The 24,848-nt window shown below is 39.0% G+C and overlaps 1 protein-coding gene and 2 long non-coding RNA genes across 17 annotated transcripts in view; 1 reads left to right on the top strand and 2 right to left on the bottom strand.

Annotated features, from left to right (window-relative positions):
* Positions 1–1,361: 1,361 nt before the first annotated feature.
* LOC139363799 (uncharacterized) lies at positions 1,362–4,120 on the bottom strand. Its single transcript, XR_011624781.1, has 2 exons — positions 3,725–4,120; positions 1,362–2,843 (listed from the first exon to the last, which is right to left on the bottom strand). It is a non-coding gene; the product is annotated as an uncharacterized lncRNA (long non-coding RNA).
* Positions 2,802–12,921, top strand: LOC139363797 (uncharacterized). Its single transcript, XR_011624774.1, has 3 exons — positions 2,802–2,924; positions 4,787–5,788; positions 12,028–12,921. It is a non-coding gene; the product is annotated as an uncharacterized lncRNA (long non-coding RNA).
* A 2,387-nt stretch (positions 12,922–15,308) lies between these two features.
* LOC105499964 (APC regulator of WNT signaling pathway) overlaps positions 15,309–24,848 on the bottom strand; it is a 144,143-nt gene continuing 134,603 nt past the window's right edge. For all 15 annotated transcript variants that reach the window (XM_024787152.2, XM_011772858.3, XM_011772854.2 and 12 more), the window contains one exon: positions 15,309–24,003. In XM_024787152.2, the coding sequence (XP_024642920.2) occupies positions 17,433–24,003 (6,571 nt within the window). In that variant the 3' untranslated portion in view covers positions 15,309–17,432. The remainder of the gene's footprint in view (positions 24,004–24,848) is intronic.

Below are 24,848 nucleotides of genomic sequence, written 5' to 3' on the forward strand. Positions count from 1 at the left end.
TACAAATGGAAGGTTTTTGGCAAATCCGCCAGAGGAAGTCTCTTGGTGCCGTTTTTTCCAGCAGCATACGCTTTGTGTCACATATGGTAATTCTTGCAATATTTCAAACCTTTTCATTATTTCTGTTACGGTGATCGGTAATCAGGGATGTTTGCTGTTACTATTATAATAGTTTTAAGGCCGGGCGCGGTGGCTCACGCCTGTAATCCCAGCACTTTGGGAGGCTAAGGCAGGTGATCATGAGGTCGGGAGATAGACACCTTCTTGGCTAACATGGTGAAACCCCATCTCTACTAATATACAAAAAATAAGCCGGGCATGGTGGCGCAGGCCTGTAGTCCCAGCTACCTGGGAGGCAGGGGAATCGCTTGAACCCTGGAGGTGGAGGTTGCAGTAAGCCAAGATCGCGCCACTGCACTCCAGCCTGGCGACAGTGCAGGACTCTGTCTCAAAAAATAATAAGTTTTGGGGCACCATGAACCATGCCCAGATAAGATGGGGGAACTTAATGGATAAACGTTGTGTTTGTTTTAACTGTTTGACCAACTGGCCATTTCCCATCTCTCTCCCTTTCCTGCAGTCCCTATTCCCTGAGACACAACAATGTTGAAATTAGGCCAATTAATAACCCTACAATGGCCTCTAAGTGTTAAAGTGAAAGGAAGAGTCACATGTCTCACTTTCAGTCAAAAGATGGAAACGATTAAGCTTAGTGAGGAAGGCATGTGTAAGCCAAGATGGGCTGAAAGCTAGGCCTCTTGGCACCTAACAGCCAAGTTGTAAATACAAAGACAAAATTCTTGAAGGAATTAAAAGGAAATTACTTCAATAAACACACAAATGATCAGAAAGCAAAACTTTATTGCTGATATGGAGAAAGTTTTAGGTGTTTGGACAGAAGATCCAACCAGCCACAACATTCCTTTAACCCGAAGCCTAATCCGAGCAAGGCCCTAACTCCCTTCAATTCTATGAAGGCTGAGAAAGGTTAGTAAGCTTCAGAAGTGGGAAGCTAGTAGAGGGTGGTTCAGGAGGTTTAAGAAAGTATCCATCTCCATAACATATAACATGAAAGTGCAAGGTGAAGCAGCAAGTGCTGATAGAGAAGCTGCAGCAAGTTATCCAGAAAATGTAGCTAATATCATTGATGATGATCAATGATTACCTAATATTATTTAGTGGCTACACTAAACAACAGGTTTTTCAATGTAGACAAAACAGCCTTCTATGGGAAAAAGATGCCGTCTAGGACGTAGCACCCAAAATCCTTGTCTCTCTGAGAGAAGAAGTCAATGTCTGGCTTCAAAGCTGCCCCATTTAGTGGCTACACTGAACAGATTTTTCAATGTAGACAAAACAGCCTTCTGTTGGGAAAAGATACCTTCTAGGAAGTAGCACTTAAAATCCTTGTCTCTTTAATAGAAGTCAGTGCCTGGCTTCAGAGCTGCTGAGGACAGGCTGATTGTCTTGTTAGGGAGTAATGCAGTTGGTGACTTTAAGTTGAAGCTAATGGATATTTACTATACCGAAAATCCTACAGCCCCTAAGAATGATGCTAAATCAACTCTGCCTGTGTTCTTTAAATGGAACAACAAAGCCTGGATGACAGTACATCTGTTTACAGCATGCTTTACTGAATTATTTTTGAGACAAGGTCTCGCTCTGTTACCCAGGCTGGCATGCAGTGGCCCTATCACATCTCATTGCAGCCTTGACCTCCCACACTCAAGCAGTCCTCCCACACAAGCCTCCTGAGTAGCTGGGACTATGGGCTCACGCCACCATGCCTGGTTGATTTATTTTTATTTTTAGTGGAAGCAAGATCTTGCTATGTTGCCTGGGCTGGTCTTGAACTCACGGGGTCAAGAAATCCTCTTCCCTCAGCTTCCCAAAGTACTGGGATTACAGGCATGAACCACCGCCCCCAACCTTTACTGAATATTTTTAAGGCCACTGTTTAAATCAGTTGCTCAGGAAAAAAAAAAAAAAAAAAAAAAAAAAAGAGTCCTTTCAAAATATTACTGCTCATTGACAATGCACCTAGACCTCTAGACATCTTAAGGCTCTGATGGAGATCTAGAAGGAGATTAATGTTTTCATGCCTGATAACACATCATCCATTCTGCAGTTTGTAGATCAAATAGTAATTTTTATTTTCATCTCTTATTAAGAAATACATTTTGTAAGACTATAGCTGTCAAATAGTGATTCCTCTGATAGATAAGGGCAAGATAAATTGAAAAGCTTCTGAAAATGATTCACTATTCTAGATGGTATTAAGAGCATTTGTGATTCATTGGAGGTTAAAATATCAACATGAACAGGCATTTGGAAGAGGTTGATTTCAACCCTCTGGGATGATTTTGAGGACTTTAAGACATTAGTGGAGGCAGTAACTGCAGATGTGGTGGAAATAGCAAGAAAACTAGAATTAGAAGTAGAAACTGAAGATGGGACTGAATTGCTACAATTATGATAAAACTTGAATGATGAGGAGTTGCCTCTTATGAATGGGCAAAGAAAGTGGTTTCTTGAGATGAAAACAACTGGTGAATATGTTGTGATCATTGTTGAAATGACATCAGAAGGTTTAGAATAGCATAAACATAGTTGATACAGCAGTGGCAGGGTGTGAGAGGACTGACTTCAATTTTTAAAGAAGTTCTACTATGGGTAAAATACTACCAAACAGCATCACATGCTACAGAGAAATCTATCGTGAAAGAAAGAGTCAGTTGATGCAAAATTCACTGTTGTCTCATTTTAAGAAATTGCCACAACCACTCCAACCTTCAGCAACCATCATCCTGATCAGTCAGCAGACATCAACACCGAGGCAAGACCTTCCACCAGCAAAAAGATTATGATTTTCCAAAGGCCCAGATGGTTGTTAGCATTTTCAGCAATAAAGTATTTTAAATAAGGTATGTACATTATTTTTCTAGATATAATGCTATTTCACACTTGACAGACTACAGTATAATGTAAACATAACTTTTATATGCACTGAGAAATCAAAAAATTGTATGACTTGATTTATTATGATATTTGCTTTATTGTGGTGGTCTGGAACCAAACCTGTAACATCTCTGAGGTATGCCTATATATTTTTGCGTAACTTAGATTGATTGCAAAATAGTATTTCAGCATCTCCATTCAACTAAACCCACCTTCGTTCCTATTTTAATAATGGATGTTTATTCCACACCTACAAGACATGCTTCAAAAAGCCAGGCAAAGTGAGATAGATTTTCTCTTTTACAGATAAAAAAGCAGACAAACTGAAAAACCAAACTCAACCAACAAAAATCTTCATGAAAGTTTGAGTCTCAGTGAGGTTAAATAATTAGCCCGTTCATGCTAATAATGGCTGAGCATATAGATGCTCAGCTAGTCTGACTGGAAGCCCCTGACTTTCCTTCATGTTCTCATTTATGTCTCTCAATCTTCCTTGTAGTTTTTTTTTTTTTTTTTTTTTTTAAGCACAAAATTAAGCTTGCTCCTGATGTAAGTAAGTAACGTTTACTTATTTCTAAAGCGTATATGATTCCTGCAAAAACAGTGTCATGCAATAACCTAAAATTGAGGAGTATATTTAGAGATAAAATGAATCCAAATTTTAAAATACATAGTTTTCTTGCTTTAGGATACGCATACACATATTAAAAAGTGAAAAAATGAATGAGGTAGTCTGAGGCTTAATACATGCAAGTAGCCTACTTACCATGGAATTGTTTTTGTAGAGCCATCTAAGTAATTGGAGACAAAAAGGTCAATATTATAATTGCTAGTAACATTTCCTTGTTCATATATACTAAGATAATTAATGACAGAGCTAATATTTTTAGTGTCATTCAATGCCAAATCCACACTCCTATTAAACTCCACACTATTGCTGAGATATGTACAAGTAGAGAGGAGGGGTGAGGAAGAGAGAAAGAATGCAATATTGTTACCACACTGACAATGAAATTTTGAGCCAAATATAAAGTTTTTAAATGTTTATGCTTGTGGAAAGGCAGGTTAAATTAAAGGAGGATGAAGATGTACATGGAAAAATTGTGGAGATGATGAAAGGGCTTTATAGAATTATGGCACTTGTTTTCAAATCTTATTTTTATCAAACTGTCTTCCTGTTCTTCATACAAACATGCCACTAAATTCAACTTATCAACCTTGATTGAGGCTGCTGGCTGGAGGTGGGGTTCACAAAGGTACAAAGAGAAGATCGAGGTAAACAAGAGAAATTTTCCAAAGATAGTTGAGTAGGAATTGAGAGAGTATTCTGAGAAGATTGTGGAGTAGAAAGAACCAGGAATCCATCTTCCCACCACTACAATGATTACATTAGCAGAATCTGTGACATGTAATTATTTAGAAACTATGGAGTCTATTGAAGGCTTGCAACTTCCAGGGAAAGAATTTAAAAGTAAATTAGAGTTATTTTTGGTCAGTGTCAGTTCTTAATACAGTAGCAGTTACCCATGCCCATCCCCAGCCCTGTGATAGTCAGCTGTATACGCATTCCAGGAGCAGCCTATGGGACCCAGAGTGGGCAAAAAGCACCCTGTCTTCTAAGTACTGGGCATCTGTACACTGGTCATTGATTGCTGCTTCTGATCATAGAAGTGCAGACAAAGAGGCAGAGTGTCACGGATTTTGCACCTCGCCTCATTGGTTTAAGCCCCTTCCCTCCAGCTGAAGTGACTTCCAGGGGATTTAAAGGACTGGTGTCTCTCCTCCTTAACTTTTCTCTCTCTCTCTCTTTTTTTCTTTTGGGAGGCAGGCATTAAAGACTAGAACATCCAAAAACAATGGCATATATAAGGAAAATTAGAAAGTAACTATGCATGCCAAGGAAAAGACTAGGATCAGAAAAACCTGAGAAGACCTCAAGTGTACACTTCATGTTGAACCTTGGCACAGAGAGAGCCTACAATTAAACAAACAAAAAACCTAGGGAAGGGGTTTGATTTCCAGAGTTACCACATCTCCTGCTTACCTTGATCTCTATCTTTGTGAACCCCATCTCCAGCCAGCAGCCTCAACCAAGGTTAATATGTTGGATTTAGTGGCACATGTATATGAAGAAAAGGAAGATGGTTTTATAAAAAATAACATTTGAAAACAAGTGCCATTGGATTCAGATGTCCAGTTTTCAACAAAAAATCACAAGGCATACAAAGAAACAGGAAAATTAGGCTCATTCAAAGGGAAAAAATATTGGTAAATCTCAGAGTAGGGGGGAAAGAGAAAAAGTAAATAAAAGATATCAACAGGAACTATTTCTGAAAAATATCTGATGGTAGATCTACTAGACAAAGAGTTTAAAACAACTACCTTAAGGATGCTCAAAGAAGTAAAGGAGAATGTGGAGAAAGTTGACGAAACCATGTATTTACAAAATGGAAATAACAATAAAGAGACAGAAAATCAAAAAGAAGACAAAAAGAAATTCTGAAAGAGAAAAAATACAGTAACTGAAATGAAAAAATCACTAGAAGGATTCAGAGGCAGTTTTGAACAGACAGAAGAATGAGCAAACTTGAAGATAATAGAAATTACTAAGTCTAAGGAACCAAAAGAAAAAAAAATAGTAAAAGCAAACAAATTCTACGGGACCTGTTGGAACACCATCAAGTGGACCAATATACACATCGTGGGAGTTTTAAAAGGAGAAGAGAGACAGAAAGGACAGAAAGAATATTTGAAGAAATAATGGCTGAAAAATTCTCGAATTTGATGAAAGACATTAATATAAACATCCAGGAAGCTCAATGAACTCCAGGTAAGATTAACTCAAAAAAACCCACATTAAGACACATTATAATCAAGCTTTCAAAAGCCTAACATGAAGAATCTAGTTCAAGTTGCTCTCAAGTCTAAGGATGAGACTCATATGCATTCAGCCATAGCAGGATCACCCCGGCCTGAGCTTGAGTTGAATCCATCGGGAAATTCAGGGCATGCTTGGGCATATTTGGTTAGCTAGTGGGGATGGCTGCCTGTCTCACTTGTCTGTTGCTGTGTAACAAAGCACTCTAAAACTTTGTTTTAAAACAACAACAATAATTTATTTGCTCATGAAAGTGCAGTTTGGGTAGGGTAGATAAACAGGACCAGCTTGTCTCTGTTTTATGTGGCATCTGCTGGGGCTAGAAAGTCCACAATGACTTTATGCTTATGTCTGCCTCAGTTGGGATGGCTGGAACAGCTGAAGTCTGGTTGGACATCTCTATCTCCATGTGGCGTGGCATCTCCATATGGTTAGGTTGGGCTTTGATAAAGACTCTCTCCTTGACCAAACTTTAAACAGGCTCCTCTGAATCCTCTTCTCAACTAGGTATTGACCTTGGCCCCAGTCTTCTCTTTGACCTGTCTAGCCCAATGTAGTTTTAGCAAGAATCCTGCTAAGTTTAGTGAGAACTTCCCTACCCTTGAAATCTAATCAGATTCCTCATCCCCCACCTTTGATGTAAAAGCCTTTGGCCTGCTTACAGCAAGAACCCTGTTAAGTCAGTTTAGCAAGGATCTCCCTATCCTTGAGGTCTTCCCTTAGCAATTTTCCATCCACTTACCCCTTTGGCTATAAATCTCTAGCTGCTAATCCCTTTCCCCTATTGCAATACCCCTATTGCCAAAGTCCTGAAAAAAGTCTTCATTACAATTTCAACAAGTTTCCTGCAGATGGCAAAGTAGAAGCTGCTAGACTTTTTTAATGCCTGGTCTTGGAAGTCCCAGAAGATCATTTTCTCCACATCCTATTGGTCAAATTAGTCACAGGACCAAATCAGATTCAAAGGAGGGGCAATAGATTTGTACTGCAAAAAAAGCACATGGAATGGGAGATAGTGTGCCATTTTTGGAAATATGTTCTACCATTCTGTCAGAAGTCAGTTCCACAGAACACTGAGAATTTACCCTAGAACAACTAAGAGTTATGTACACCAGCTTGACCCAATGACAAAACTTTCACCGCCTGGGGGATAACTGTCAGAGCACAACATGGTGTTTGTCACTAAGATTTGTATATGTTCCATATCCAGACCCTGGAGGATTCATGTCTATATTTTGAGTTAGGAGAATAGGCTATCAGTAAAATCTGTTTTAATGAAACTGTTTTATTAAAAATACCTTAAGGCATTTGAACACCAACAGTACTGGTTTGGTAATCTTATGGGAAAATGTTAATACCAAAGTGGAGGACAGGTGTTCTTTCCACGTCTAGGAGAATGCAGTGCAACTTCTGGACATCAAGAACTCCTGATAGTAGAGTCCCCACTTAGGCACTACCCAGTTTCTGATGACAAGGGCCATTTTGGTAGATACAGTTGATTTGGACCCAGTATCCACTACAAACTCTTTTTTTTGAGACAGAGTCTCACTCTGTCATCCAGGCTGGAGGGCAGTGGCATGATCTCAGCTCACTGCAGCCTCTGCCTCCTGGGTTCAAGCGATTCTCCTGCCTCAGCCTCCCAAGTAGCTGGGACTACAGGCATGTGCCACCACACCCAGCTAATTTTTGTATTTTTAGTAGAGACAGGGTTTCACTATGTTGGCCATGATGGTCTTGATCTCCCGACCTCGTGTTCCACCTGCCTTGGCCTCCCAAAGTGCTGGGATTACAGGCGTGAGCCACCACGCCCAGTCCAAATTCCTTATGTTATGGCTTGATTTCTGATGCAGCAAAGTGAGAGAAAAGAAGTGATGGAGGGGAAGTAACAGTAAAAGAGAGAACACGTGAACATTTGCTTGAAGGCTCAAGATTGAAAAGATTCAGGATTAAAAGAGTTATGGGAAAAAAGACAAACAGCTGGACTTATGCTAGTAAAATGTCTTCATTAAAAGGCTTAAAATAAAACCCTATAAACACTCAAGTATGAAATAAAAGTTATCTATATTGGAAGAAACCCAGAATGATACTGGAACTTCTTAGCAGTAGTAAATGCTAAAAGCTAAAAGTTCTGAGGAAAAAGAATTGTGACCAGAATTGTGACCCAGATTATCCTTTGTGCGAGGTCAAAATAAAACAACTTGAAAACAAGTATGGATTTAGAAAGTACCCTAATTTAGCTTTTCTGAAAAGATAATAATCATTTGAGGAAATACTCCAGCTAAGCCAAATTAACATGCAGAATTGAAGAAAATAAAAGTCATGTAATATAGAACAGTGCTGAATACTGAAATCTAATTTATACTTAGATTTAAATAATTATAATTACTATGATGGTGAAGCTAATTACAATTGTAAAGAAAAGACCCTGAAAATTAAAAACGAGTGAATACCTTAACACTGGAATAGAGATTTTGCAAAGAACCTAGCGTTCCAACTGAAATAGTGTACATCTTTCTTGAGTCATTTTAGCCACTGCATCACGGCCATATTACTTCACCTAGGACCTTCACCTCTCCATATTTTGCTTTCTCCTATTTCCCTTTGTTGTTTCTCATTTCTCCTCCTCAGCCTCTCATTCCTGGACTACCCCACGAATTCCAGATTCTCGCCTCTCTTAAGCAAACTTATTAAATTTTCTCTAACTCTCCTCCCAACTCACTCCAGGCTTGGCTTTACAGATTTCAAACTCATAAAGGTCCTCAGCTAAAGACAAGGATCCTCTGAGAACCTTCCTTTCACAGAATCCACCTTTTTAAAACGAAATTGTGGTTTTATTATTTTTATTTCATTTTATTTTTTTTTGAGACAGAGTTTCACTCTTGTTGCCCAGGCTGGAGTGCAACGACGTGATCTCGGCTCACCGCAACCACCACCTCCTGGATTCAAGTGATTCTCCTGCCTCAGCCTCCCGACTAGCTGGGATTACAGGCATGGGCCATCACACCCAGCTAATTTTGTATTTTTAGAAGAGACGGGGTTTCTCCATGTTGGTCAGGCTGGCCTCAAACTCCCGAACTCGGGTGATCTGCCCCTCTCGGCCTCCCAAAGTGCTGGGATTACAGCTGTGAGCCATCGTGCCTGGCTGTTATTTTTAAAATAGAGACAGGGGTCTCACTATGTTGCCCAGGCTGGTCTCGAACTCCTGGGCTCAAATGATCCTCTTGCCTTGGCCTCCCTAAATGCTAGGATTACAGGCAAGAGCCACCATGCCCAGTTCAGAAGTTGTAGTTTTAAATAACTGCTCTTCGGTACCAAATGTATGAAACAAAATTACAGGCCAGGCGCAGTGACTCACGCCTGTAATCCCAGCACTTTGGGAGGCCGAGGTGGGTGGATCACCTAAGGTCAGGGGTTCAAGATGAGCCTGACCAACATGGTGAAACCCCATCTCTACTAAAAATACAAAAAATTAGCTGGGCATGGTGGTGGATGCCTGTAATCCTAGCTACAGGCTAGGCTGAGGCAGGAGAATCACTTGAACCTGGGAGATGGAGGCTGCAGTGAGCTGAGATCCTACCACTGCACTTCAGCCTGGGCAACAGAGTGAGACTGTCTCAAAACAACAACAAAAAATTACAGATGCAAAGATAAATTAACAAAAACCATGGTGACAGTGAGGCTGCCAGTGTTTTACAGATGAATTAGTCTGTACAAAAGGAAAAATAATTTATAGTACCAAATGTTGTCATCATGTTTCATGTTTGAGGCCTTTTATCCAGAACTATACTGACATAAATTTGCCTTTACTGTTTTCTTTGCATTTGCCTGTGCAAGGTGGTTGTACTTTTTATTGTATCCATTCTGAATCATTTAGACTGTTTTTTTAGCGGCATATAGTTGGGAGATTTTATTTTATCCAATCTGATAGTGGCTATTTTATGTGTTTAATACATTTATTTACTCTTATTCCATCATTTTATGCTTCACTGTGGCTAATTTAGCTGTTATCTTTCAGCTAGTGATTTGGAGGGAAAATTTTACTTAAATATGATTTTCTGTTAGCTTCAAGTTACTTTAGGAACAAAAAGGGGTTAGAAGTTCACAAGTGTTCCCCAAACCGGGAAAAGTAGTTTGCTTTTTTAACATTGACATTACCACTAAATTTAAAAATTGAATTTGTATTTTTTCCAGTATCTATTGACATTGCCTACATGAAATTCAAAACAGTGTGTTTTAACCTCTTCCTTTCCTTCTAACCCTTATTTTCCAGTTTGGGTTGATAATCTTGAATTTAAGATGATTTAAATTACTAAGCATTTCATTGTTTCTCTTTTGAGTTATTTAAACATTCACGTTGAGATTATCAGGTTAATGACAATTATTTATACATTTATTCAAGTTTAAATATTCCGTTGCTCAAACTGTTTCCTTAATACCTTTCCATTTATCTTAATTACTGGGGCAGCTGGAATACTGTAGTAGAAATATGTCGTGGTTTCTGGCTCCCAAGCACTTTTGCAGTGTCTCTCATAGATTTGAGAAATTCATTTTTGTGAATCCAGTCTCCTCAATGGAGAAACAAAAAAGTGAACTTTCCCAGGTGCTACAGGCATGTAACACATCCTCTGCCAACCACACCCACCCAAGCAAGACTTCAATTCAGAAGCAAGCAGCGTGAAGTGAGTGCCACATGTAATCTTATTTTGTGGCCATGGTGTCAGAGGATTCTAGCAGTTAGGGGTAGCATCGAGGTCTTTACTGTAGCCTCAAAGTATGGTTTGGATATTGTTTCCACTGTGTAGTTTCTAAGACTGCTTTTCTAGTCCATGTCATACAGATCCTGTGAGCTACCTCATATTCTTTAAATAAACATCTTGTCATTTAGAGGTCTTGTTTTTAACTAACAAGAATCCCAAAGGTTGCTAAACGAAATGTTAGTATGGTTGGTTTCAGAATTCTTAGGTAATATTTCTGTTCCCTTCCAAATGCTGCATGTATTGTGTTTCATTGTTTTGTGGTGTTTTGTTCTTTGACATTTAGTACTGCAGAGATACTTGATGCCAATTTTTTTTTTTTTTTTTTTTTTTTTGATGGCAACCTATTCTTCTCTTCCCACTGATATTTTTTTTCTCCCTCACTCTGTCACCCAGGCTGCCGTGCAGTGGTGAGATCTTAGCTCACTGCAACCTCTGCCTCCCGGGTGCAAGTGATTCTTCTGCCTCAGCCTTCTGAGTAGGTGGGACTACAGGCGCGCGCCACCACACCCGTCTAATTTTTGTATTTTTAGTAGAGACAGGCTTTCGCCACGCTAGCCAGGATGGTCTCAATCTCTTGATCTCGTGATCCACCTGCCTCGGCCTCCCAAACTGTTGGGATTACAGGTGTGAGCCACTGCGCCCGGCCCCTCTGATGTTTTTATAAAGTCTTCATCTTGGAAATTTTAAAACTTACTGTATGTCTAAATATGGTTTTCTGTTAGTTTTGTTACTTCAGGAACAAAGAGGGGTGAGAGATTCACAATTGCTTCCCAAACCGGGAAAAGTAGAATAAGGTCTCAAAAATGTCAGGAACTGAGTGACTCCAGGAGCTGGGGGCTCTTTTTTTGAGACAGGGTCTCATTTTGTCACCAAGGCTGGAGTGCAGTGTCAGCCTCCTGAGCAGCAGGGACTACAGGCGTGGAGCACCATGCCCAGCTAATTTTTAATTTTTTGTAGAGACGAGGTCTCACTATGTACCCCTAGGTTGGTCTTAAACTCCCCGGCTCAAGCAATCCTAAAGTGCTGGGACTGCAGGAGTGAGCCACTGCACCCAGACCCCGTTTTTTTTGTTTTTCTTAGAGACAGTGTCTTGCTTTGTCACCCAGGCTGGAGTGCTTACAGCTCACTGTGGTCTTCAACTGATGGCCTCAAGCTATCCTTCCGCCTCAGTCTCTGTGTAGCTGGGACTACAGGTATGCACCATCAGGCCCTATTTTTATTTATTTATTTATTTGTTTGTTTGTTTTTGTAGAGACAGGGTTTTGCTTTGTTGCCCAGGCTGGTCTTGAGCTTGTGATTCTTGTCTCTCACTTTGTCCTCCCAGTATCTGTTCCCTTTACCTCTTTCTCCACTAGGTGGCTTCCTCTTAGTTTAAGCTTCACGATGCCAGTCATGGTAATTTGAGCCTTAACTGTGCATGCTCTTTCGTTCCAGCACTCAAGAACCAGCCAGACAGCAAAAGCCAAAATTGACAAATGGGATCTAATTAAACTAAAGAGCTTCTGCACAGCAAAAGAAACTACCATCAGAGTGAACAGGCAACCTACAGAATGGGAGAAAATTTTTGCAATCTACTCATCTGACAAAGGGCTAATATCCAGAGCCTACAAAGAACTCAAACAAATTTACAAGAAAAAAACAACCCTATCAAAAAGTGGGCAAAGGATATGAACAGACATTTCTCAAAAGAAGACATTCATACAGCCAACAGACACATGAAAAAATGCTCATCATCACTGGCCATCAGAGAAATGCAAATCAAAACCACAATGAGATACCATCTCACACCAGTTAGAATGGCGATCATTAAAAAGTCAGGAAACAACAGCTGCTGGAGAGGATGTGGAGAAATAGAAACACTTTTACACTGTTGGTGGGATTGTAAACTAGTTCAACCATTATGGAAAACAGTATGGCGATTCCTCAAGGATCTAGAACTAGATGTACCATATGACCCAGCCATCCCATTACTGGGTATATACCCAAAGGATTATAAATCATGCTGCTATAAAGACACATGCACACGTATGTTTATTGCAGCACTATTCACAATAGCAAAGACTTGGAGACTTGGAATCAACCCAAATGTCCATCAGTGACAGACTGGATTAAGAAAATGTGGCATATATACACCATGGAATACTATGCAGCCATAAAAAAGGATGAGTTTGTGTCCTTTGTAGGGACATGGATGCAGCTGGAAACCATCATTCTCAGCAAACTATCTCAAGAACAGAAAACCAAACACCGCATGTTCTCACTCATAGGTGGGAACTGAACAATGAGATCACTTGGACTCGGGAAGGGGAACATCACACACCGGGGCCTATCATGGGGAGGGGGGAGGGGGGAGGGATTGCATTGGGAGTTATACCTGATGTAAATGACAAGTTGATGGGTGCTGACGAGTTGATGGGTGCAGCACACCAACATGGCACAAGTATACATATATGTAACAAACCTGCACGTTATGCACATGTACCCTAGAACTTAAAGTATAATAATAAAAAAATAAATAAATAAAAAGAAAAAAAAATAAAATAAAATTGTTAGGAGGGTAGATGTAATCTTAAATGTTACCACAAAATAAAATTTTTTTAAAAATCCAAAAAAAAAAAAAAAAAAAAAAAAAACCAGCCAGAAATTTCCTTTGTGACTCTTATTTCAAATTGATTGGTCTAATCGTTTTTTTCTTTCCAAGCAGGGCTATACAAGTCTTTGGTCACTGACCAGCTGATGATGAGTCTCCTCCAGGTCAGATATAACTCTGGTACAAAGGTCAGGGAGAAAGACTGCTTACGTAGTTCAGTGACCAATCAATGAGGCTAAGGGTTTGGATTCCAAAAGGTGGTGTAGGTAGGGCAGTTAATGTTTGGCATTTCTTTCAACAGTTATTTCTCACTAATGTTGCTTTATGTTCAATTGCATACATTATGTTGAATATTTTTAATTAAAAAACCGTATTACTTAAAGAAAATAAGTGGATAGTCACAATGTAGAGAAAGAATTATCCTGAATATCAGAGAAAAGAAAGTGTATTTAGCACCAAAAACAATATTATATACATAGAACGTACAGGTTGAAAAAAGCATCAATGGCCTAACAAAAGGCAGAATATACTTTTATAGATCATAGACAGAGTTATAAGAATGGCAGAAAAATGACCTGGGGTTTACAGGAGCCATAATCTATAGGTTTCAACATTACAAAGTAATTTTTAAATTTTAAGTCTGCGTAATATGAGGAAAATATGCTTATTAGAAAGGAAAAAAATACACTTTCAGCCACGTTGCCTTTTGAAAAATAATTATTTCATAAATTTTAATGATCTGACTATTCAGATGTTTCTTTAGCTATGGGCAATTTACTTTTTGCATTTCTGGTGCTCTGCTTTTTTCCTTAGATTCCAAGAAACCCTGTGATAACATATATTCAGATATTGTGCACCTGGCTCCCATCCTCCGCAAAATTCATCCTTTCATGTAATTAACCTTGTGGCAACATGATCCATATTTTAATTAAGAAACATTTTACTGTACTTACAGTGCTATTTGATTCTTATGGGGCTTATCTTTGATTATGTCCTTTTCATTACCCTGGTAATTTGTAAAGTTGTCCTTAAATATCAATCTGTTAATTGCTTATTGATCACTTCCACTGTATATTAAAAAACTGGATACATTTTCATCTGAAATCAACCTTTTCTCATTTTAAAGTTCCCATTTCATAGTCTCTTTTAATCTTACTGAAAATTCAAATTAGATCTTTGCTGAAGTTATTGCTTTTTATAAGTCTCAAAGGGAACATTAACTGAGCCTTCAGATATAATCATTGTCTTTAAAATTACTTGTTCATTCATGTCTGATTAAGTTTGTCTGCTGTCAGGAGTTGAGATAAGCATTATCAGATTGGATGGCTCAATACTGAATTTTGTGCCTAGGGGAAGAAGAGTTTATCTGTTGGCATACTTTGTCAGATTAAAGGTCCAGTTACTGGGAGGAATCGCTAGAGCTGAAGGCAAATCACTCAAGGAGCCTCACTGTGATAACTTAGGGCAGTAATTCTCAAAGTGTGGTCTCCAGACCAGCAGCATTAGCCTCACCTTCCAACTTGTTAGATATGCACGTTCTTGGGCCCCATTCCAAACCTCCTGAATCAAACTGGGGGTATGGCCCAGCTATGTCTTGGTAAGCACTCCTGGTGATCCCAACGCACTCCTTTGAAGTGCCTTACGATAGGTAACTCTCCCTCCCCCACTCCTCTCTAAACAGGCATCATAACTCTTGACTAATTCCCAACACTGGACTTAGTATGCCATTTGTAGACAAGCATAAATTGGGAATATTTGGCCTGCTATCGATTATAGCAGCACCCTGTGAACATCTATAATTAGAATTGAGACTTGCCCCTTTACTAATTCAGAACCACTATCTCCAATAGAGGGCCTCATCCAGCAATCTTTACTTCAATGGGTAGTGTAGACTGGCCCTTCTCCCAGTCAGTGTTGCCTACAAAAATTCCACTTTTCTGGCATGTGGAATGAACTCTTCATTTTCAACATTTGTATTTTCTTATTTGAATTAAAAGGCAATTTTATCTAATTGACTAACATCCCATCTCTTTCCATAGAAGTACTTGAAGTGGTTTGCAAAAACTGGTAAGCAATAATTCAGAAAGTTAGAAATAGAAAGTCAGAAAATGAAAGGAAACCAATATGACCTATATGCATGTATCTCCATTGTTTATGGAAGCTTTGGAGAACAACAGAAATAGATTGTATTCATAGACAATTTCAGATAACATTTGGCAAAAATGTAAATGTCAATCATTTCAAAGATAGTAAATTGAAGTGTTTACAAAGTGGTGCAGAAGACACAGTACAGGCATTGGAGTCAAATACCTTAGCTCAAGTCATAGCACTTTATTTACTGGCATTTTAGCTTTAAAAAAATCATTCTCATTACCTGGAAGTTATAAACACAGGTAAGGGGTAGATAATTAACTACTTAATGTGATTTTCAAGGCACCAGGTAGGTGTGTTTACTCCTCTTTTATCTCCTCTTCTGAGTGCCCCACAATGCTTAAAAAGGTTTTCCCTCCCCAAATAGTGTATGAATCCTATCACTAAAAATAAATTTTCATTTATTCAACAAATAAGTGTGCATGTATCATCACAGTCACCCTTTGATCTTTTAGAACAAACCAAGGAAGATATATTAAGTAAATTATCTTAGTTAATAAGTGTCAGTTTATTTTCCTTCAGGAAGGAGGATTTCCCTCCATTGTACAAGGGGGCACTTAACATGTACCCCAGAACTGTACCCACCAAAAACAAAGTTTCCTTAACAGGCAGGGATTTTAAAACATACTTCTGAATATCCTAATGGTATTAAACCTACCTTTGAAGTTCCATGTGATTTGAATTTCCTGAACATGGCAAACAGCTGATTATACTTCACTGCTGAAATTTTGCTCTAACATACAGGGTGATAAAAAGTGTTCATGTCAGACCCAGTTGCAACAAGATGAAGGGGCAAGACAGTAACATTGTAAAGCTTCGAAAAGACTACAATGTCTAAGAATAATCAATTTCAACTACAGAATTCTATAACATTAAGAAAAAGGAAATTATGTGGGCCTATTATGTTTAATGCTTAGTCTATGCTAGGCTGTTTACATTGCTATTATATGAATTTATTTTTACTGAGCTCCAGTGGAGTAAGAAAAAAAAGTTTAAGCGGAAAAATATTAAAAATCAAGATGAGCTAATCACATAAAAGAAATTTCAGGAATGGCTAAGTGCCAACACATGGAATGGTTAAGTGGCAACAGTCTTCTTCAATTATTTTTATTACAGTAAGAGGAATTTTACTCTTAATGCATAGAATCTGAAGAAAAAAATTTATATAAGCTTTTAAAAGAGGCCTTTTAAACAATTATTAATACAAGTGTGAAACAAGACCCTTCAAACAAATACCAATTTCAGTAATAGTTTACATACAGCAATAATTTATTCTGAAATGTTCATTTAGTTTCTGTTGAGACACAATTCATGTCTCATTAATAAAAGAGCAGCCATCTCACCTCAAATACCAGAATATACAACAAATTACAGCATAGCAAAAATTCTACCTACTTTCAGATAAAATCTAGTTCAGGTAAAATAGTTTCAATGTTTTACAGTTACACAGATTTTTGTTTTGTTTTGAGCACAAAATAGTGTAAATTATTACGCTGTAGCTATCTCTATGCACATCATGTGACCACATAACTGTTAATCATTACTTCTGAAATTGAACCGTCAGTTTCATTCATGCAGTAAAGCAAAGCAGGCTGGGTAAACTTGTTCATCGGGAACCATATTACTGTGAATTTCACAGCCACATGATTAATTATGATGTTAGATGGACTCACAAGGACAAAAACATTTTCTTTTTTTGCATAAATACCAATTTTTCCCTGATGTAAGTTTAGTCAGTTTATAATCTAGAAATGATTGATAACAGCAATATATCATATTTTCTATCTGTAGTGTTATTTTTAGACAAGCAATAATTAAAGGAAGTTGGGATGGGATGCTACTTAAATACATGTAAAACGTACTGTACAAACATACTTGGCTTTACTATTTTTTTCCTAACCATCAAGTGTGCCTCCCAAAATAAGACCAGTGAAGACAAAGTATACTATCAAATATGGCTTCCAGAACAAAAACCCTCTAACAAGAATCAAACCTATTTACAAAATTTTTCAGTCTTTTAAAGTTTCATTTGAAACAAAATGTCTATATAGTAGTTGTAATTAACATATAATTTTCTTAGTTTCATTCTTCTGCTCTTTTAAACGGATGTCACAAGGTAAGACCCAGAATGACGCTTAGGACTTTGGGTTCCACTGGATTCTGTGCTGTCAGTTTTTGAATCTCGCTTCTTTGTGTTGTTATTCACTGGAGTTGGGATCTGAGATGGCCGAGCTGAAGTGCTATCTGCGCTGCTTTTCCTAGGGCTTGGGTTGTAATTAAAAGGAGTCACTCTGGCAGCAACAGTCCCACTAGGTGAACTGTGTTTGCTTGAGCTGCTAGAACTGAATGGGGTACGTTCCACTATAGAACTTTCATTAGTCTCTGATACAGGGACAGGATTATTTTGTCCTGGTTTTGTCTCAGTTCCTTTCTGGTCAGGGGCATCTACCTGAATAAAGGAGTTCAGGCGATTTTCCAAACCCACGGTACGCATGGGAACACTGCCATTACCCACATTTTGTTTTGCCTGATTATCTTTTGAATCTTTGTTTGGATTTCCCTTTTCTGAAACACTGTCAATCACCGGGGGAGTATTACCTGTGGGAGATCTTCCAGATCTAGGATTGTTAATGGGACAGTCCTCAATTCTTACCCAAACATCCTCTGTTTTAGAAACAGCAGGTGCCATTTGATAAATTAGAGTCTTTGATTCAGCACCATTTGTAGCACCTGAGGAAACGGTCTGAGAAGTACTATTTGTGGGAGAAATTTCATTTTCTTTTATTTTTCTCCATGTTCCTTTTGCGGATACTTGGTTTTCTTTACTTTGTTTGGTTCCTGAAATAGAGTTCACATGTTTTTCATCCTCACTTTTTGCTTTTTCACTGGATTCTGATGAAGCAGAAAGAATTGAAGATGAACTTCCAGTTCTTCTCCAAGTGCTTACTCGAGGAAGGGATGATGAATGTTTGCTGTGCTCACGTTTCCAGGTTCCTGACCTATTGATCGGAAGTCTAGAAGGACTTTCAGAATGAGACCGTGCAATATCATGGCGCTTTGCTGGTCTTCCATCATTATACTCTATAGTGGGACTGAGATTAGGGGGTAGTTTTCGCCATCCACCAGCCTGAACAGATGAATGTGTGGATAGAGACATATCAGGAAGGGAAGGACTTAAAACTGGAGTTTGTGCCTGGGACCTAGTGGGAGAAGCCGGTCTAGACGATGGAGAAAGGGATTCAAATGAAGCAGATTCCTCCAATTTTCTTCTTAAGGTTGGGCTTGGAGCTTCTTTGATGAAAGTTGACTGGCGTACTAATACAGGTCTTTCTGATCTATCAGATTCACTTCCACTTGATTTAGTTGAAGACATTCTAGAAAGTTCTACCTTTTTATTGGCTCCATTACCATTATTCACCTGATTTAGTCCTTTGGAGGCAGACTCACTTCTTGGAATACTACTGGCGTTCTTGGATAAACCTGTTTGTTTGGTAAGGTTCTGTTGGCTCATCTGTCTGCCTGGAGATGTATACGACATTTTTCCAGAACCTGAGGACTTAGTTGAAGCAGTACTAGGAGATGATGTCCTTGGAAGCTGAGATAATTTGTTAGGAGGACTTATTCCATTTCTACCAGGGGAAATTGAGTTTCGGCCAGGAGACTGTATAGGTCTACTTAATGGTTGCTGAGCAGGTCTTGAAGGGGTCGAATCTCTAGATCCTGATCTAGAAGGTGCTTTACTTGACCCACCTATTTGAGATGTCTGCCTGGCAACAGGGCTTAATTCTGATTTCACAGATGGCTTGGCTCCTCTAGGAGAAGTGGTGGCCGTTTGACCTTCACTAGGGCTTTTGGAGGCTGGAGTCTTAAGGGGTGGGCCTTTTTTAGAAACAGGACTTGTACTTGAGGAGCTATTTCGAACTCCTGGAATATGAATCATTGTCCTGCCTCGAGAGATTGAAGGCATGTTTGCTTGAAGGGGCTGTTTCATTTGGCCTGAAATTTCTGAATTAGATCGAACTTTTCCAGTAATCAAACTTTTATAAACTTTTTTTCCTCCTTTGATTCCTTTACTTTCAGATTCTATCTTTTTAGTTTCCAATGTACTTTTCTCCCCTGGTTTTAGAATTCGTGGGCCTTTATTACTTGTAAAGGGTTTTTCTTCTTGATCAGGTGTAAGATGAAATGGTGATCCCAGAGAGATTCCTGATTTCAGGGAAAGGATGGAATCTGAATCAGATGAAGCTTGTCTAGATAAACATGCAGCAGCAGCAGCTTGATGTAAACTACTTACTATGGAATTTGCACCTTCCTGAATAGCTTTCCAATCAAAATTTTCTGAATCAGGGGATAAACCATGTTCTGAATCTGGTCTCTGTATATCTTTTAAATCAAGTGTCAGATCTTCAGCTAACATGCCACCCATATTTCTGGGACTATGTTTTTCATTATCACCCTTAAGTCTTGAAGGCTTTTTCTTTTTTGGCATTGCGGAGCTTATACATTCCTGCAACAGGTCATCTTCAGAGTCAATACTAAGAGAACTGAGAGAACTGTTTCTTGAGAAACAAACTGGGGTATCTTCAACATGAAACGATTTTGGAGCATAGCCTGATGCTTGAGGTTTACTTGGTTCTCCCTGTGAATCAGGGGGCTCAGTCTCTTTGATAGGTTCATTTTCTTTATTGTTGTTTTCTTGGTCAATGTCACTGAGAGAACTCAGAGAAGAATTATGAGAAAAGCAAACTGGAGTATTTTCAATAGCAAAATTCTGTAATTTTTCATCAGTTGCTGCCCCTCTGTCTGGTATGTCTTTGGATGACTGGGGAAAAGTGGATTGCTTCTGCAGTATGGGTTTAAGCTGACCTCGATTTATTGGATGCTTTGCAATAGCTTGTGTCTTACTAGCTGACTGTTGGTTGGAGGTTAGTTCTGTGTGGCTGGTAACTTTAGCTTCTGATTCCTTATTTTCTTTCGCCTTTCTTAATTCAGCCTTTTCCCTGGAAAGGTCAACATCATCATCATCAAAATCTAGAGAACTCAAAGAATCGTTTCGCGAAAAACAGTAAGGAGTTCCTTCAATAGGTGTGTAATGATGAGGTGAATCAAAAGCAAAACTTCCTCTGACTCTATCTTCATTATTTGGGAGCTTATCATTGAAGTCCTTGGAATTATTTTTCAAATTCTGTTTCTTTGAATCTTTGTTGTCTGAGAAAACTCTCTCAGCATTTAAATTATTTTTTGAGTCTGCATTTTTTCTTATACGTGTCCGATATTCAGTATTTTGTGGTATAGGTTTTACTGGTGAAGTTGGTTTCTTTTTCTTACCATCTAACTGATTTTTGTTGGTTGCAGAAGAGGACGCAGATGCTTGCTGGACCTGGTCCATTATCTTTTTCACACGGAAAGGCTTGTGACTTTTCCCTTTGGGCATAGCAGAATTAATGCATTCTGCAAGAATATCACCTTCCTCTGCTTTATTGTCATCCAATTCAGGTATGGTTACAGATGAGGTTTTTCCTCCTTGAGCCTCATCTGTACTTCTGCCTTCTGTAGGAATGGTATCTCGTTTTTCAAATTCACCTGACTGTGCCCCTGCTCTAACTCCTTCTCCAGCAGCTAACTCATTTGGAGGGGATTCTATTGTTAGATCACTTAGAGATGTAGCTGTGGAAAAGTTTATAGGTGTCCCTTCTACACAATATACTCGTGGCATATCATCTCCCGGTGTAAAAGTAACATGCTTTTGGGGTTGCAACCTGTTTTGTGATGGTAGAAGTTTGTACACAGGCAGCTGACTTGGTTTCCTTGCCACAGGTGGAGGTAATTTTGAAGCAGTCTGGGCTGGCTTTTTTGCTTTACGTGATGACTTTGTTGGCATGGCAGAAATAATACATTCTTCTAGTATTTCAATATCATCATCATCTGAATCATCTAATAGGTCCTTTTCAGAATCAATAGTTTTTTCTGCCTCTTTCTCTTGGTTTTCATCTGATTCTTTAGGTTGCTCTGATTCTGTTTCATTCCCATTGTCATTTTCCTGAACTGGAGGCATTATTCTTAATTCCACATCTTTCTGTATAAATGGCTCATCAAGGCTCAGAGCACTCAGGCTAGATGAACAAGAAAATCCATCTGGAGTACTTTCCGTGGCAAAGTGTAATAAAGTATCAGCATCTGGAAGAACCTGGACCCTCTGAACTGCAGCATTTACTACAGCTTGCTTAGGTCCACTCTCTCTCTTTTCGGCAGTAGGTGTTTTATTTTTAGGTACTTCTCGCTTGGTTTGGGCTGTTTGAGGAGGTGGTGGAGGGGTTTTACTTCTGCTTGGTGGCATGGTTTGTCCAGGGCTATCTGGAAGATCACTGGGGCTTATAATGCCACTTACCATTCCACTGCATGGTTCACTCTGAACGGAGCTGGCAATCGAACGACTCTCAAAACTATCAAGTGAACTGACGGAAGTACATCTGCTAAACATAAGTGGAGTCTCCTGAACATAGTGTTCAGGTGGACTTTTGGGTGTCTGAGCACCACTTTTGGAGGGAGATTTTGCTCCTGAAGAAAATTCAACAGCTTTGTGCCTGGTTGATTCTGAAGATAAACTAGAACCCTGCAGTCTGCTGGATTTGGTTCTAGTGTGCTGCGACACTGCTGGAACTTCGCTTACAGGGTCTTCAGTTGACCTAGTTCCAATCTTGTCTTTTATTTCTGCTATTTGCAGGGTATTAGCAGAATCTGCTTCCTGTGTCGTCTGATCACATCCTATTTCATCTTCAGCTGATGACAAAGATGATAATGAACTACATCTTGAAAAACATATTGGAGTATCTTCTACACAATAAGTCTGTATTGTTTCTTGGTTAATAGAAGAAACTTTGCAAGTGGCAGCCTTTTGAGTCTGACCACTTCTACTCTGTGCCGAACTTGGATGGAGCTGATTCTGCCTCTTGGCATTAGATGAAGGTGTGGACGTATTCTCACTGCTTGAAGAGATATGTTCAGTTTTAGTGCTTTGTCCAGATGAACTCTTTGAGAATGAAAATGACTGTTTCTGTGACGAAGGAATATCTGTGGCATATTTTAAACTATAATCAATAGGCTGATCCACATGATGTTTCTCTTCATTGTATTTTATGCTATAATTTGTTGGTCTCTCTTCTTCTTCATGCTGTTCTTCTTCAGAGTAACGTTCACTATAGTTGGTAGGCTTATCATCTTCATAGTCATCTTCTTGACACAAAGACTGGCTTACATTTTGATTAATTCCATGATTAGAACCCACTCGATTTGTTTCTGAACCGTTGGCTCCCCGTGACCTGTATGGAGAAACACATTCCTGCTGTCCAAAATGTGGTTGGAACTTGAGGTGTTTATCATCAGTGCTCTCAGTATAAACAGGATAAGTTGTACTTTGACTCCTTGATTGTCTTTGCTCACTTTGTTTTATTTCATCTTCTATTATGTGTTTGGGTCTTGCCCATCTTTCATTCTGTGAAGGACTTTGCCTTCCAGAGTTCAACTGCTCATCTGAATATTTAAGACTATAATTTATTGGTGTATCTAGTTCTCCATCATTATCATCCATATGATTTGCACTATGTATTTTATGGGCTAGGTCGGCTGGGTATTGACCATAACTGCAAAACTTGCTTTCATCATCTTCAGAATAGGATTCAATTGACGGTTTCATTTGACCTCTTTTACCATAACCATCACTACTACTGACACTATTTAAACTATCATTTGAAGATCTCTTGTATTCTAATTTGGCATAAGGCATAGAACATGTCCTATTTGAATTTTCTGACTTAGTGAAATTGTAAGTGTTTGAATGTGTATGGGCAGCAGAGCTTCTCCTAAGTGCATTTCTCTCATCTGTCACACAATGTAATTCAGTGGTAGACCCAGAACTCCTGTCTTCCTGAGAGGTATGAATGGCTGACACTTCTTCCATGACTTTGGCAATCTGGGCTGCAGTGGTGGAGATCTGCAAACCTCGCTTTGAAGAGGTTCCTGGATTTTCTGTTGCTGGATGGTAGTTGCCTAGACCAATTCCTCGTTCTCTCTCCAAACTTCTATCTTTTTCAGAACGAGAACTATCTAAGCTTCCTCTTGATGAAGAGGAGCTGGGTAACACTGTAGTATTCAAATATGGTGAAAGGACAGTCATGTTGCCAGCATTAAAATTGTCTGACCTATTATCATCATGTCGATTGGTGTCAAAAACATAATCACCATAGAGACTTTGCTTGTGTCTTTGCTTACTACGATGAGATGCCTTGGGACTTAAATTGTCTATATTGTCAAAAGTTTCTGACAAATGCTGAGCATCTAATTCTGCTTCTAGGGCTTTTTGTTTCCTAACATGAAGAGATGGCAAGCTTGAGCCAGGAGACATAATATTGGCATCCTTGTACTTCGCAGGCCTATTTGCCATGAGATTCCTTAAAGCTGCAGCACTTCCCATAGCAATCATTTTGTGCTTTGAATGAATGAGGTTCTTGAGCATGCTAACTGCCCCCATGTCCCATAATGCTTCCTGGTCTTTAGGATTTCTTGCTGAGAGATTCCACAAAGTTCCACAAGCATTACTGACTATTGTCAAACTATGAGATTTTAAGTGTTGTAATAAAGTCTGTAGACAGTTGTTCTCTCTTAGAATTTGCCTGAAATAAAATCAAGAGATCATAAAATTAAGGTCAAAATGTGTATCCAGTAACAACAAATAAAACGATAGAAAACAATAGGCATAATATGATTGTACCAATTATCCTATAAATTCCAAGTATTCCACATCTCCTTCTGTTCTTTCTTATTTCATGTAATGTTTACTGTTTTAAAATACTAATCTGTCACACTAAAAAAAGTAAAGGTGTTATTTTTGTCAATTCTACATTTCCTATTCTGACCCAATAGCTTAAAACATTTGCAGGGGGTGGGGCACGTACATTTACTCTATTCATATAACAGTTTCCCAATTTAAAAACTATCAATATATCATGAAATCCTATGTTGAATAGGAATTTTGTGGTAATTTAATCTATGGTTGGGTGCCACTCTGATACTGATATATCTTGGAAGAGGTAGATAGAATTGATTAAAGATCTTTCTTCAGTCAGTGCACATTATAAGCTCTTAGATTAGCACACTTACTTTTCAGAGTAATCTCTGTATTTTTTGGCTTGATTGTGTGATACTGCCATCCCTCTTACAAGTGCTCTTGGCCGGACACGGTGGCTCATGCCTCCCAGCACTTTGGGAGGCTGAGGAGGGTGGATCACCTGAGGTTGGGAGATCGAGGCCAGCCTGGCCAACATGGTGAAACCCTGTCTCTACTAAAAATACAAAAATTAGCTGGGTGTGGTGGTGCATGCCTATAGTCCCAGCTACTCAGGAGGCTGAGCCAGGAGAATCACTTGGGAGGTGGAGGTTGCAGTGAGCCGAGATCACACCACTGCACTCCAGCCTGGACAACAGAGTGAGACTCCATCTCAAAAAAAAAAAAAAAAAA

Source organism: Macaca nemestrina, chromosome 6, assembly GCF_043159975.1.
Source record: "Macaca nemestrina isolate mMacNem1 chromosome 6, mMacNem.hap1, whole genome shotgun sequence".
NCBI classification, from domain to species: Eukaryota; Metazoa; Chordata; class Mammalia; order Primates; family Cercopithecidae; genus Macaca; species Macaca nemestrina.